The following is a 15,452-nucleotide window of genomic DNA, read 5'->3' as shown; positions in this document are numbered from 1 at the left end:
TCCCTACCTGGAAAGGTTGCTGTGAGTATTAAGAGAGATAGTAATGTATGAATGCCTAGCATGGTGCCCGGAACATACCGGGGCCTCAAGAAATGCTTAACTCCCTCCTCCCTGTCTTACTACGGGGGATTTTAGGATGATAAACAATAGGGAGTAACTAATCTCCGATAGGGCGAAAAGTCTAAGAAAGAGGTAAACAACAGTCATAGGGAGAGAGAGCGTTAGGAATATCTAAAGGAAACGAATGGTTTTTATGGTTAATTTTCTTGGTTGGGGTTTAAGAGAAGATTCAGGTTGACCATTAATTATACTTACCAATTGGGTCTAATTGGCAACTACCCCAAAATGAATAAAACAAGCGGGAGTCAAGAGAGAAAAACGGCAGGCATCCTGTCAAAAAATAAAATCTTTGAAATTTCTACAACCCAGTGGTTGAATACACATTTTATTATAGAAGACAGACTCACCCAATTTATAAATGTGTGCACGCAATGGAACTCTAAGTCGCACATTCAGACTTTCACAACGCATCACCAGCCCCTCTGCACTGGCTCTACCACGTCTCCTCACTCTACCTGTTGGGTCCTTCAAACCAGCGTCCCCTAAGCTGGAAGAAGCATCCCTTGTGATTCTGCTTTAGCCTAGGTGACTGCTCTGGTGGTCAAAGGGTTAAAGGAGGCACATGTGTTGAGTACTCCTAAGGATGCTTAGCCCTTCGTAAATCCTCAAGAAATGGCTCTGGCCGTTGTTATAGTGATTCTAATCACAATCATGAATTTGGCTTTGTGTTTTCCAAGACTGAGCAAAAACGAGATTGTCCCCTCTCTCCTTTTAAAGACACTTGTCTGTTTTATTTATTTATTTATTTTTTTTGAGCCATGTGTCCTGTATTCAGGTGACTGGCTTACTTTTGACCTAAACGGAATATTTTTCCCCCCATTGGCTAATGGACTTAACTTCTTTTCCTTTTAAAGAGAAACTGAAATGAATGCTGATATATCACTCAACATGCATATTATTTACTGAAAAAATTCCATTTGTCACTCTTTTCTTTCTCTCATCGCCAAGAAAATGACTAATTAGATAGATAGAGTCGTATATACGTTATCTATCCATATCATATATCTGCGGCTTCCTTCCTTCCTCCTATGTATGTGTGCATGTATCTATCTACAGAAAAAGTCACGAAAGCCATTTCATTATAATAGGTTTCCTTACTAATTTGGCTGCATTATCCCAAACTGGGAGGTAAATTTAATTGTAATATCCTGCCTCAGGAGGTGTTAATTGACTGAAGAAGCTAGCGCGGATTAAGATGATTCAGTATTTCATTTCAAATCTAGGCCTCAGAGGACAATCCCATGAACAGCTGTTTCTGTCCCTCTGTTTCTTCCCTAGAAATGACATTTATGGAAGCCCCCAGATCTTCAAGTTATGTCTTCTGGTCCCAGCTTCCTAGGATCAAGCCAGACTTCTAGAGCAGCCTCACTGGGGGCAGTGGCTGGGCAGAAGGTAGCTGGTCGGTGAGAGACACAGTAGGGTCTTACCCACTTTTATGGAATATTACTTGGTGATTCCTCATTGTCCACAACCTGGCTGAGCTGCCTTTTCGTGAGAATGTATCCAGTGGGCAAAACACAAAGAAGCACAAAATGTAAGGGTTGGTTCCTCGGGATCCTTAAAAGTTTATAAAATAATAAGCTAAGAGTAACTACTGTGTATTTTCCAGAAAGTTACCAATTAGCATGTTCCTGAGAACACAGATTCAACTTGGGAGCATACGCCTCCCCAGGCCACTCTACCACTGTGCACAACAATTAGCCTGCTGGCTAGGCACTCTGAGCAAAGCTGCAAAGAGACAACAACACAAGCCCTCCTGGAAATTTAGCACAAGCATTTGGTTACGGAACCAAGCACACAACTGGCTGAGCTCTGTCTTCCCCGCAGAGTGAACAGCACCGTGGTATTTTCAGCTCGTTTCTTCTTTCCTTCCAAATACCAAACTCTAACTAACAAAAGTGAAAATGACATTTTAGTGAAGATTAACCAGATTCGTTGAAGATTTGTTGCGCGATTGAGAACGGAAATGTCCAGCCATCTGGCATCGGTTGACTGTGACTCCAACTGTCTTGTTATTTCCTTGATTACCCTTCTGGGCATGATGGAAAAAGTGGTCTCAAGGAGGAAAAAGGGAACATAAAGGGCCAAGGATTTTGCTTCCAATGAGGCTGATGTCCTAAGGACCCTGCTTTCACTCCTTGCTGGGGCGCATGGAGAACCTTTCCTAATCTGGGTTCCCTGGTGTTGTGCTAAATTGACTAAGAAAAGTACCTCCCAAACGAACACATTGACTATGCTGAGCAGCAGACTTGAAATGTGGTGTTTTGAGCTGAGATCTGTGCCAGCTAATGCACGGAAGGAAAAGGGGCAGGATGTGTGACGGTTTCCAAGGGGGCTTTCCTACCTGGAAAAGGAAGGTCATGAACTACATGAAGTATATATATATACACACATATACATACACAAACACATATATATATAAATATCTGTATAAACATATATAAATAACAGTGTATATATATAGTGTATATATACGATAATAGTGTATATATATGGTTATATAGAACCCATGAAATGAGCAGCTTTGTACCTGCCCCATCTGTACATCTCTATATATGTAATTATATCCCAGTTATCATAAATTATTCTATAGTTCATCTTTATACCTGCATGGTGAGGAGTATCTAGAAAAAGAAAACAATGAAACATATGTATCTTTTCCTTATGATCTTGTTATTTGTCTTCCCTAAAAAACTAACCACTAGGCTGTTTAAACAAAGTCTAAACAGACCTTGTTTAGATTTGCAGCTAAAATAATGCAACCAGATAGGCTAAACAAGTTAATGAGAGTAGAACAATTTCAGTTCCACCGCAGGCCAGGCACTCCGTTTCTGGATGTTCAAAGCTTTCACCCACATGGTTGGAAACCATCGCTCACATCCCACCCCTCAAAATCTTACTGAAAATACGTCTGCCGCAGAGGCCCTTGAACATTCCACCGAGAAATACTCTTCCTCTGAACTCCTGTCCTAGTTCATGTCCTTAAAGGGCACGTAGCACTTGCTGCTCATGAAAATGCAGCTCTTTGTGTCCCGAGCGGAAACAGCCCCGTGGTGGCGGCTCCGATGCAGGCGGACTTCTTGGCTCTGCCTCTGATGACCAGTCTGATGTCAGGGCAGTCACTTGACCTCAGTTTTCTTTTTGGTCAGTGGGGATAATCAATGGTACTCACTTCCTAGGGTTGTCGTTAGGGGTAAATCATTATGTCCTGCAAAGTGCTTAGAATAGCACTGAACACTGGTTATTGTTCACCGGTTTGTAAAACCCTAATTCTCCAAGTGCACAACTATGCCTTATTTGTCTTGTGAGTCCTGCGGTGCTCTGTATGTCACAGGCGCAGGCGCACAAGCCAATACTGGTAGAGCCACAGGAGCACCGTTGAGGGGAAATGGAACAGAGCGATCGCTATTTATTGTAAATGACAGACATCTGACGTTCCCATTTTGCTACATTTTGAAGAGCTGAAGAACTTTAAGTCCATGTTTTGGCTCCAAAGGAAGCATCTTAAAGGGATGGTGGAATAAAGAATACAGCAGAAGCCACTCTTCCTCGTGAACACCATGATCTTTAACACCAAACAGCTATGGAGTGAGCTACCGGGTGACCCAGCTCCATCTCAGGGAGGAGGACCCTGGGAGAGGGGAGTGGAACTTTGGGGTGGCCAGGAGCATAATGAAGGGAAAATGAACAATTCCAGCTCTGCTGAACTAGACTCACAGTAGAAATATAAAAGTGGGACGTTTTCAGGAGCCCCATTATACTAGGATGTCTGGCTATGGCTGAGGCCTGGGAGTAAATTTAGGTTGCTTTGTCATTTACTAAGTCCCAACAGGGAATATAATTTTGCTTCTGATTTCAGCTACTGTCAAATGGAAGCATCAAATCTGTTACATTGGTCTCATAATTAAAAAGCAAACGGTCTATTTGAGAGAGAGCGAGAGATAAGAGAATGCACAAGCAGGGGGAGGGGCAGAGGAAGAGGGAGAAGCAGGCTCCCTGCGGAGCAGAGAGCCCAGGAGGGGGCTGGATGCCAGGACCCCAAGACCATGACCCGAGCTGATGGCAGATGCTTAACAAACATGAGCCACCCAGGCAACCCAGTCACATAATTTTTATACACATCCTTTATATATGACTGGACATATTATTTTGTATGATGTGTCCTTAACCAGCCTCTTCTCTTAGGTTTCCTGACTTGACTCTATGCTCTCGGATGAAGCACGGGATCGCCGGCCGGTTGAGTAAGCAAGAGAAAACTTGGGGAGCAGAGGTTGGCTCCTTACCCAGAGGTCAAGAATGATATATAGACGCTTGAGGGAGGAAGGTTCTGAGCTCGTACATTGCATGGACAGGCGGGCTGCTTCCAAAGGTCCTCTTCCTCCTTCCTTCTCTCCCTCCTCCGCTCGCCCTAGTCCCTTCCTTTCCTTCTTTCCTTCCTTGCACTACAGAAGCTGTATTTGCTCATTATAAAAACATTGAGAAGTACTTAAAAGGTCTCCAAGGAACACATCCGTTCTCATCTTACCTCCACTACCTCAGGTTTCACTCCCTAGAAGCTATGATTTTTTTTTTTTAGATTTTATTATTTATTGGACAGACAGAGATCACCAGTAGGCAGAGAGGCAGGCAGAGAGAGAGAGGAGGAAGCAGGCGCCCTGCTGAGCAGAGAGCCCGATGCGGGGCTCAATCCCAGGACCCTGAGATCATGGCCTGAGCTGAAGGCAGAGGCTTTAACCCACTGAGCCACCCAGGCACCGCAACAAGCTATGATTGATAATTATTCACCTGTGTCCTTTCAGATACTTTATAAGTACGTACATATATTTAAAAAAATTTTATAAACATACATGTAATCATAAACACACAGTTGTACTGTTTCACAACAGTTTTTTTTTTTTTTAAAACTTAGGGAAAAAATACCCTTGGATATCTTTCCATACGAACCCAAAGAGAGTTAGTGCATTATTCATAACTTCAAAGTATTTCGCTATATGTTTACATAAAATTTAATTAGTCACTTACTCATGAATCTTTGGGTCAAAAATACTATAAGAAATATGAATAGAATAAATTTGTAGAAGTAAAAATATATGGCTAAGGGGTATGCACATTTAACATTTAATAGAGGTAGCCAAATGAGATTCCCCACATTGGCACACACAAATAATGCCTATTTCTATATACACTTCTTGACAGTAGATAATCGTAAACTTTGTTTTTTGCCAGTGAATAGGCTGAATACATTTCACTGTCTTAATTCTCATTTCTTTAATTTCGAGCGAGGAAATCTGTACGTTCTTCCCTGTGATCCTCCTGTTGATATATTTTGCCCATTTTTATAGAATTTTTCTTTTGGATTTGTGGGTGTCCTTTGTGTATTATGGAAATTAGCTCTCTGTCATGGTTACAACTATTTGCTTTCCTTCGCCATTTTTTTTTTTTTTGAACTAGTATTTTCTAACAGCCCTTCTAAGCACTGAATTTGTTTTCTACAGCAGCTTGGCTCGTGTGAATGGATGAGTCACGACAGCTCTGAGTTTGGTAGTACTAAAAGAAGAAGTGAGAAGATACCAGGGTAGGCAGAAACCAAGGAAGTAACAGTTCCACATATGGAGTATCTGAAGAGGAAAGGTGAGGTTTGTTTTCAAAGCACCTGCCTGCGGTTTCATCCAATCTGTAAGGCATTAGATCCTCCTACCTCCATTCAGTTAGGAAGCTAGAAGGTAATTCCAACTGTCTGCAGCTCTACCTCTAGGGTTTTATTGAATAACACAAGCTAAACTCAAAATAAAAACTATGGTTGGATGAACAAGGAATATGCATATCTTGGTCTCTAAAACAAGGTGACCCAATTTACTATTTATTATAAGAAGCTTCATGAATTAATCTTGTTGTAACTGTCAGTGTCCCAAAGAGTCTCAATTCTGTATTTACTGAATTTCAAAACATTTTAAGGGCCCTTTAGATGTATCTTGCCATATTATTAGTTATCACTTAGGGGTTATTAAAATGTAGGAAGATCATATAGGATGACTGGCATAAGAAGGTTTTCAGTCCCTGAGAAACCCATCTGCTCATCAGGTCTCCTCAAATGTTTCTGCAACAAATTGGACGGTGCAGAGGGGGTATTCTTATTCCCTAAGACAGCCCCTTTGTCCTTTTCTCTCAACAGGGCTGAAGTCCTAGTGGAACCTATGGCTTTGAGGGGCCGACCAATCTCCACTCTCTTCCCTACCACCAAGGTGACAGCCAAGTGTCAGTCACATGAGAATTACTTTCCGGGATTTATCTTTGAAACGTTTGTATCAAGAGTACAGCGTCATGGAAACATGGAATCTTCTGATTTATTTTTAATACTTTGGGATTTAAAATGTTACTAAATGATGTGTAACAAAATTTGTGCTTCCATTAAGGACCCATTACAAGTTATACGTGCGTTATGTATAGCACAGTGTCTGCAGTTACTCTGAGGTGTAGGAGCTCTACCTGAGATATTTAACTTAAGATGTTAATGAAACCAGAATGGTCCAAGATAAGCTATTTAATTGTAGACAATCTTGTCTCCATCCAGCTGCAAGCAGAAATTGCAATTTCCAGATCCAGGGCAAGACTCTGCAACTACCAATCATGGAGAGACTCACAGGTAGAGAGAGAAAGAGCGGGGTAGGAAGCCTGCGCCACAGGAACTGTTTATGGACAAGGCTCCCCAGTGAACATATTGGAACCGTAACAGGCATATCTCCTCTGTGAGTGGCAGATAACGTTTATCTTATGTGACAACTCCAGCCATTCCTTAACAACAATCTGAAAAGAGATGGCAAAAACTACTGGCTCTACCTCAGTATCTATTTTTCCCTTCCTTCAAAGGGATGGGATTTTAGCTTGAGATGTATTTGACTAGGATAAAGACTACATTTTCACACCTCCTTTTAGCTAGGTGTGAATGTGGGACCAAACAGTGCCATGCGGGATGGAAGCCAAAATGGTTTGTATGACTTCCTCATGGTGACTTTAAAGGGGAAAGGGTGTGATGTCCCCTTGCTCCTTTTTCCTGACTCTTTCTGGCTTGAAAGTAGAAGATATGGAGAGCTCCCATGGACCATGAAGACAGACTGGAGAGGAAAAGAAAAGGAATCTGAGTTCTCAACTCCATGAGGCCACTACATTAAATCTGGACTCCTGTTCAGAATCACATGAAAATAAGGGAAAAAATCCCGTCTCTTTTAGGCATCCAGTGTTTTGAGTCTTTGTTACAGCAGCAGAACCCGTGTCTTAATGAATGCAAAATGGTTATGAGCTGAATCAAGGCTCGGTGGGAAAAGTCACGCTAGGTTTGCAATGCCAGCTGTGGGCAAGGGACCCAATGGTCTACCAACTCTAACCTCTTACTGTATGGATGGATAGCTAACCTACTCCAAAATGGAAAACTCTCAAACAAAAACAAAAACAAAAACAACCTTTTACGTCACTCATACATTACAGCTTTCCTTGGCTATAAGCTCATCTCCCTCTCTGTTCTATTGTTTACCACTTCAGGCTTAACCTCTCTGTATTTGGTAGAAATACAAAGAAATTAGACTGACTTAACAATCATAATAAGAATAAAATAAGTAATATGTATCATATTTAGGATATACTATTTATTTATATATAAATGTCTACAGTCCTTTAAAATAGCCTCCTGGAAAACTATATGCTTACTTCAATGATGCTGCCATTACTAAAATATTTTTAGAATTGTTTTGAAGTTGTATATCCTACCCATTTCTTATAATAATAGGACTGAACCAAATCACTAAAACTTCTTTCATGCCCAACCGTGACTCTTTATTGAGCACTTGCTATGCCTAACATCATTAGTTTGGGTGTCCGAGAGGTTGGTAATCAATTGAGGAAGTCAATAGTACTCTTTTGACAATCTATGTTAAATCTCCTGCGTAATGTGGTTTCATAATTTAACAATAAAAAAAATACATATAAGGAGTCTATAGTCCGGAGAAGTGAGAAATATATACCAGGAATGAAATGTGAATTTTTAAAAAGCTCTGCTTCATGGAGTTTTATACCATTGATTTATTCATTCCCTCGAGATTTATATTACTGCCCTGCTCCCTTACTTCCCCCCAGATTCTCAGTAATTTATAGATTAAAAATTAGAGTTCTCTTTGTCTTCAATTTCAAAACTCCTTATTCTACTAGAGCCTTGATTTATTAATGCATTCCTCGTTGCAATGCATTCTACTGAGTAGGCTTTTCCAGGAGCCTCTGGGTAAAGCAGCCCCCTCTCTGTGTCGGCCCCCACACCAGCTAATAGCCGTGGGCTGTGGGCTTTCTCTGAATCTCAGGGACTCTGACAGGAGAGCTCCTGGGATGAAGCACATTTCTGGAGTCACTGAGCCTGAAATGTAAAGCCGTGGTACTCAGAGTGGGTGCCGCTGAGCTGGAAATACTGATCTACTTCGAGAGTCTTGGTTCTGCCAGTTAAGCAAGTCAGTGTGTCTCTTCAAATGAGTAATAGGCAGAAAGGTCAGCTCAAGTCCATTTATAGTTTTCGAGTATGCCCGGAGCTTGGGCTTAGACAATGGCTTTGGTCCTCACCCTGGATAGAAGGGATTCAGGGCCCATGAAGTCAGACAGAAGGAAGAACTTCCCATTGGCAAGGACATTAGGATCGGAAGGGCAGGCCAGGGCGGACATCCAGCGGATGCTGTTGGATTCAGAAACCACTGTCCTCACCGGTGGTTAAAGATTTTAAACCTCATTGCTAGCTCACTATTGCTGCCTTGTCTGTGTGTCTTTAGACTAGAATAGAGTATCATGGTGTGGTCTTGACACGTCAGGTGTGGGTTATTGGGAAGATTTGGAAAACAGCAAAAATAACAAAAACAACCAAACAAACAAAAAGAAAACTCATGGAAACATATTTGCAGTAGTGTTTCCTGAAGGATGTGATTGGCCTTTGGGGCACCCAGGTCTTCACATGAAACTGTTCTGCCCAAGGCAGAATATCAACATCCCTGCCTCTTCTCTCATGCCATTCTGGAGCACCAGAAATCGTGTCAACCTGGAGGCCTCCTGATATTTTTAAATGTCTCCTGAGGAGGCCGGGTCACCCTAGTTGTAAGCCATGTTTAAGAATTATCACCCAAATGGTGGTAAAGGAAGGAGGATATCAATGATGCAGTCATGATTACTTATTTCCGATTATGGAAATTTCATGAGAACAATCTGCTTTAAATTGATGTGTGTTGTGTCATAGAGATGAGCTTTTTTTTTTTTTTTGATTTTTAATTTTTTTTAATGTCTTTTTTTTTTAATTTTTTATTTTTTATAAACATATATTTTTATCCCCAGGGGTACAGGTCTGTGAATCACCAGGTTTACGCACTTCACAGCACTCACCAAAGCACATACCCTCCCCAATGTCCATAATCCCACCCCCTTCTCCCAAACCCCCTCCCCCCGGCAACCTCAGTTTGTTTTGTGAGATTAAGAGTCACTTATGGTTTGTCTCCCTCCCAATCCCATCTTGTTTCATTGATTCTTCTCGTACCCACTTAAGCCCCCATGTTGCATCACCACTTCCTCATATCAGGGAGATCATATGATAGTTGTCTTTCTCTGCTTGACTGATTTCGCTAAGCATGATACGCTCTAGTTCCATCCATGTTGAGATGAGCTTTTTAAAATAGAATCCTTTGGAACCAATAGGACTTTACCAGTATTGACTCACTTTGGGCCTTAGAAGGTTCTATGGCTCATGGAGCCTATAACTCGGCGGAAAGGGGATATATTTGTTTCCACAGCAAGGCATAATTTATTAGGGATGATGTCCTGTACTGTTGGAAGACATTCTTCTTCTTATTATTTTTGTTCGTGTGGGTGAGTAAGCAGACAATCATATATAAATAGGTGTGTTGGCTTAGGGACTGCATAATAAAACGTATTTTTCCTACAGAATTCTAAATAGCAATATATTCAAATATCGAATGTGATTATGCTTTATGAATTCTGCCATCGTTTCTGCCGCTCTGTTTACTCAGAAATACCAAGCCCATTTTAAGCGGCTGCTTTAGAGAAAGTACTCCTGGTGTCCTCCTCAGACGAGGCTATGCGCAAATGTCAGTCAGTACTCTGGGGCAGAGAAAATGCAGAGAAACAAATTCTCTCTCAGGCAAACCCCGACAGTAGCAAAAGTATTGGTTATGGAAACCTAAATCCACCCAGACACCCCCATTAATTAATATCACAAAGTAAACGTATCTATGATGACTGTCACGGGCACATAATCCCTTAGACTGGATTTAGTCTGACATAGATTTCACTTTAGAGCATGGACATGACAAAGTTAGAAATTTCTAGCTTCATAATGAAATTTCCTACAGCCTAAGTGGATGTTCACAATATCATTAGATATGCAGTCTGAATAAAATTTTGCATTTGGACAATCCTAAAACAAAATTCGAATAACAAAAGAGTAACATTTTAATCAAATAGAGCCCAAAGATAACTGGATTTCTCTCATCTTCCTTCAATCCCCTTTTTGAATAAAATGATAACTTATGAGAAGAAAATTTAAAGTGTAAGATATATTCTGGAATCTGACACCGCTACCAAGTACAGTATTCAATGGCCCTAACTGAGAGTTACCAATGACTGCTCTAAGACACTTGAATGGCTTGAATCTCTAAAGAAAGGTTACATTTTCTCCACCACACTCTGCTTATTCGGGCAGAAGGAACAACTACAGTGTAGAATACACTTTCTACAATATAGAAAAAGAAAAAAAAGGGTTTTCTGGTTATTGTTGCAATGGTTAAGATTTTAAATCAATTACTCTTCAACAAATCATGTTAACAGAGGCTTGATGATATGTTCCAGAACATAATTTTGAGCCCTCATTTTTTTCTCTTTGGATCTTTCCATTAACTATAGACATACATGGTTCCTCTTTAACAAGGAGAGCCAGGTCTGATTTGTGGCTAAAAAACAAAACAAATCAAAACAAAACAAAAGAAGAGAAGAGAAAATATACAAACACACACACACACACACACACACACACACATTGTGATGAATTCTCTTGACTCTTGCAGGTTTCAAATGAGAGGGTCTGGTCTCAGGTTGGAACCCATGTCATCCAGGCTATATCAACACAGGACATGGTTCCCTGGCAGTGGGGGACCACTGTACCAGCAAGAAGGCAGGAAGGAACCAGTGTTTCTGGACAGCCACATGCTAGAATCCTTTCATATGCTGACTCCTATGTCAACTCCTTTAACCAGGGTTCACAGATCCAGAAACAGAGTCTAGGAGAAATGCTTTGGTACTGGAATATTTATGGATGAAATGATATGCTGTCTAGATTTCCTTCAAAATTATCCAGAGGAGGATATAGGTAGGTATGTATAGAGAGATTCTAAGCTTGGCCATGGGCTGGTAAATGTGGAGGTTGGGTGCCAGTCATGGTGGGTTATTATAATCTTCTCCAACTTTTTGGTATGTGAAATGCTTTAACAATAAAAATGGATACACAAGATATACTTAGGGTTTGAAAGTCCCATGAGGCTGCTTATGTGCTACTTTCTAGAACAGCCCCTTGGTAGTCTTTCAGCTAATACATATTTCCTGAGTAGCTACTGTGTTCCCAGCAATGTGTTAAGTTGCTCAATTTATGTGAATATGTGAAAAGCAATAAAATATTTTAATATAAGGAATTTTTTATTATCTACCATTTTTAAAATTTAAATAGTTCAAACTTAGTATATGGTGCTTGGCAATATTAATGAAAGGTGTGGGTCCCCTTTGATAGTCCCAACTCACTTCCCTGCACTGCAGTCTGATCTCTGAGATGAATGACTTTATGTTCTTATGAATGTCAACTACACCATTGCTTTCGTCCACAGACACAGATGACACTTCTGGGATATAGGTATATAGGATTACAGAGTCAAACAGCCTCACTCCTTTGCTTCTCTCTCCCTCTTACTTGCCAGGCAAAATCCCAGCAGGTGCTTAACCCAATTTTATGTCTGTTCTACTGCTTGAGCTGAACACGGCTGCAAAGAAAACACACACCCTAGCGATCCCTGGCTCTCAAAATTCACAACCAAAATACCCGATGGGGCCAGGATGCTGTGGGGTAAAGCTACATTTCCCTGGTCCCGACATTCTCCCTGTCTCTACGTTAACTGTAGTGCCTTGCGCTCCCTAATCTCTCTCCCTCCCTTCCTTCCACACTGATGTTTGCTGACGACCTCCTGTATTCTTTTACTCATAAAGAAACTATCTACAGAGAAGCACCTGATCATCCCAGCAGAAAATGTCCTACCCATGTCTGTGCCCATATGCTCTGTCTTCCCTCCTGAGATGCAGGGAGAAGGTGGCCATGTCCAAAGGCCGACTTCTTTATTCGTGCACTGAATCTCATCACCTTTGTTCTGATTCCCCCAGAGATTCCCCCCGCCCCCTGCCTTTTTTTCCCTGCAAAAGCTTACTTGTTTGGAGCTCTCCCTAGCTCTCCCCCTGCCCCTTTTTAAGAATCTACCAGTGTTGGTGTGTCTACTCCTTACCATGGATGCCCAATTCATTAGCAAGTCCTCCCGAGTTCTACCTGCATGATATATCTTAGGATGTATGATTCATATGAGGCATCTAGAATAGAATACGATACATCCAATGATCATGGAAAGTTATGCTTATAAATTACAATACATCCAATGATCCAATGATTCACAAAGATACAAAGTAGAAGAGTGGTTCCCAGAGGCTGAAGAGAGGGAGGAAAGGGGAGATAGTGTTAATGGGCATAGAATTTCAGTGTGGAATGAGGAAAATGTTCTGGAATGGACAGTGGTGACCGTCACACGACAATATATATGTACTTAATGTCACTGAACTGTATACTCAAAAATGGTTCAAATGGTAAATTTTATTATATATATATTTTATATTTAAAAAAAAAAAAGCCCAGTTAAGAAGATATCTATGCAATATTTGAATCCGACCACATTTTACTTCCCCTCTTACTAAAGTTCTATTTCAAAGTGCGCTCATTCCCACCCGCATTATTCCTCCCAAAACATCTCCCTGCTGGACAGCTTGCTCCCACCTCAGTCTGGTCTCTGCACACTGCAGCAGAGTGAGGTTCTAAACTGGAAAGGAGATCCTGGAATGTGCCAGATCACAATTCCGTTAGAATAAACCCTAGCTCTCTACAAATGCCTTGCTCTTTCTGGAACACCCAGGGCTTTCGTCCCTACTTTCGCTCCCTTCCAGAATGTTCTCCCCACAGTGGGCTCCCTGACTTCATTCAGGTCTCTGCTTCCATGTCACCTCCTCACAGAGGCCCTTCCTGACTACCTTACAGCAGCCTCTCAATGCACAGGCGCGGGTGTGTGCAAACCCGCCCACGCAGGTCCGGTCCTATACCTTCCTCTGCTCTCTTTTTCTTAACAGTTCTTTTTACTACCAGACATCACGTATTTATTTGTTTCCTTATTTAACCTATTACTCAACCCCTCTGCAGTTAAACTCAATGAACTGTCGACAGCTGCTTTCCCAGACCTCAGCCATGATCGGTCTGTAACGGGAGTTCAAGAACTATCTGGATCCTAAAAGGCTGTGCACATGAAATTTGAAGTTTAGCAAGTGGCCGGTGGAAAAGTGTTCCAAAGCAGGTCACTGCTCATGTCCAACCAAAGGGTTCTCCTTTAAAAACAAAGACCTTCAGGAACCGGTGACAATACTTCAGAAGGGACCGCTGACACCAGGAATGAGTGGAGGGCGGGGAAGAGAAGAGATAATGGAGGCTCGGGGTGCCGAGACAGATGGAAGGGACTGGTGTTTGCGACACATTATCATCAACGAGTGTCATTTAGATGAGAGAGGGTTGAAAGTTCTCCCGAGCAAGACTCACTTAATATTTAAGGAAAATATCCTTCAGAAGATTATGTCACTTAAGTCAGAAACAGACTTGTTGAAAGGCCACTGTGGTAGGCAGGTCACCCCCAAGTGATGAGGAGGAAAGGCACTTGAATGAGAAACATGCTGAGGGTATTCAGCAGGGGACATTTAGTGACAAATCAGAGACAGCCCCAGGCACCTGGCACGAGGTGATGACCCTCTCAGATTCAGCTCAGGGACAGAACTGGTGTGAAAGCTAACTCCCGGTGTCTCTCACTATAGTTTGTGGGCAAACTGAGACCCTGAGCCTTTCTACCTCCTCTGACCCCAGAGACCTCCTCTGGGGGTCTTTAACCTCCGCTTCCCATGTAATTATTTTTATTCAATGGGAACCTATGGGTTTCTGAAAATCCTCAAGTAAGTATCTCAAAGCAGGGAGGAAAGTTATGCTTATAAATTACAATACATCCAATGACCATGTGGCTCCCCTGCCCCCACCCTCATTCCAGCTCCCATCACCTAACCCACTCGGGGGGCTCACCCCTTACTTCAGACCTAATCCTACTTATGGACTTGGAGCAGTTTGAGAGTCTCTGGCCTGCTTCTCTGACCTTGTGCCTCAGCTCTGCAGCTGTGCATGCTTCTCCCCTATTTTACCCTAGACCCTTGACTGGGTCCCCACTCGTCAATGTTTCCATGTGCTGCTACCTGCCTTGGTAAGCTAGTGAAGGTCCACGGTCTCTCTGAATGGTGTGAGGCGTGTGCAGGGGGTCCTGGCTCTTCCAGCATCCCTGACGTCCTGACCCGCCTTGGTCTGCTCTTTGACACCATGTTTCTGGGCTTTGCACCTCATTGTGGCCAGGTCACTGTAAGGGAGCCTCTTCAGGTCCCCCCCGTAGGCTACTCACATGGAGAGCGCCTCTAGGAGCTTTACCAGAAAGGTACCCCCACCCCCTCATCAGGAAGATAAATTATAAAAAGATGTTCCCTCTAAGATGACCAGTTAGGAAAACAGCACCCCTTCCTCGGGCAGCCTGTAAGGCACGGAGCTTGGCAGACAGAACTTGGCAGGTTTGTCCCCGCCCCCAGCACCCCCGAGCTGGGTGTATAACTTACACCACCATGTACCTAGTTCTCCTCCTCACCACTGACTAACCGGCCCAGCTGCCACTGGTGCCCGACCCCATGACAGGCTTCCTGGTCTGGACAGGTTTTGCCTCATCGGAACCCTGAATCTGACCCAGAATTTGCTCTTTGTCTGCTCTTTGACACCATGTTTCTGGGCTTTGCACCTCATTGTGGCCAGGTCACTGTAAGGGAGCCTCTTCAGAGCCAGGACCCCCTGCACACGCCTCACACCATTCAGAGAGACCGTGGACCTTCACTAGCTTACCAAGGCAGGTAGCAGCACATGGAAACATTGACGA

General features: G+C 42.5%; 1 protein-coding gene across 11 annotated transcripts in view; it reads right to left on the bottom strand.

The window, feature by feature from the left end:
- Positions 1 to 15,452, bottom strand: part of TRPM3 (transient receptor potential cation channel subfamily M member 3) — a 487,173-nt gene that overhangs the window by 202,365 nt on the left and 269,356 nt on the right. For 5 of the 11 annotated variants that reach the window (XM_059411872.1, XM_059411874.1, XM_059411873.1 and 2 more), the window contains exon 7: positions 316 to 390. The exons of the other annotated variants lie outside the window; for them this stretch is intronic. In XM_059411872.1, coding sequence (XP_059267855.1) covers positions 316 to 390 — 75 coding nt within the window. The remainder of the gene's footprint in view (positions 1 to 315; positions 391 to 15,452) is intronic. 11 annotated transcript variants of the gene reach the window in all.

This window comes from Mustela nigripes, chromosome 9, assembly GCF_022355385.1.
Source record: "Mustela nigripes isolate SB6536 chromosome 9, MUSNIG.SB6536, whole genome shotgun sequence".
Lineage (NCBI taxonomy): Eukaryota > Metazoa > Chordata > Mammalia > Carnivora > Mustelidae > Mustela > Mustela nigripes.
Note: the sequence above shows the minus strand (reverse complement) of the source record. Positions and strands in the feature narration are given on the sequence as shown.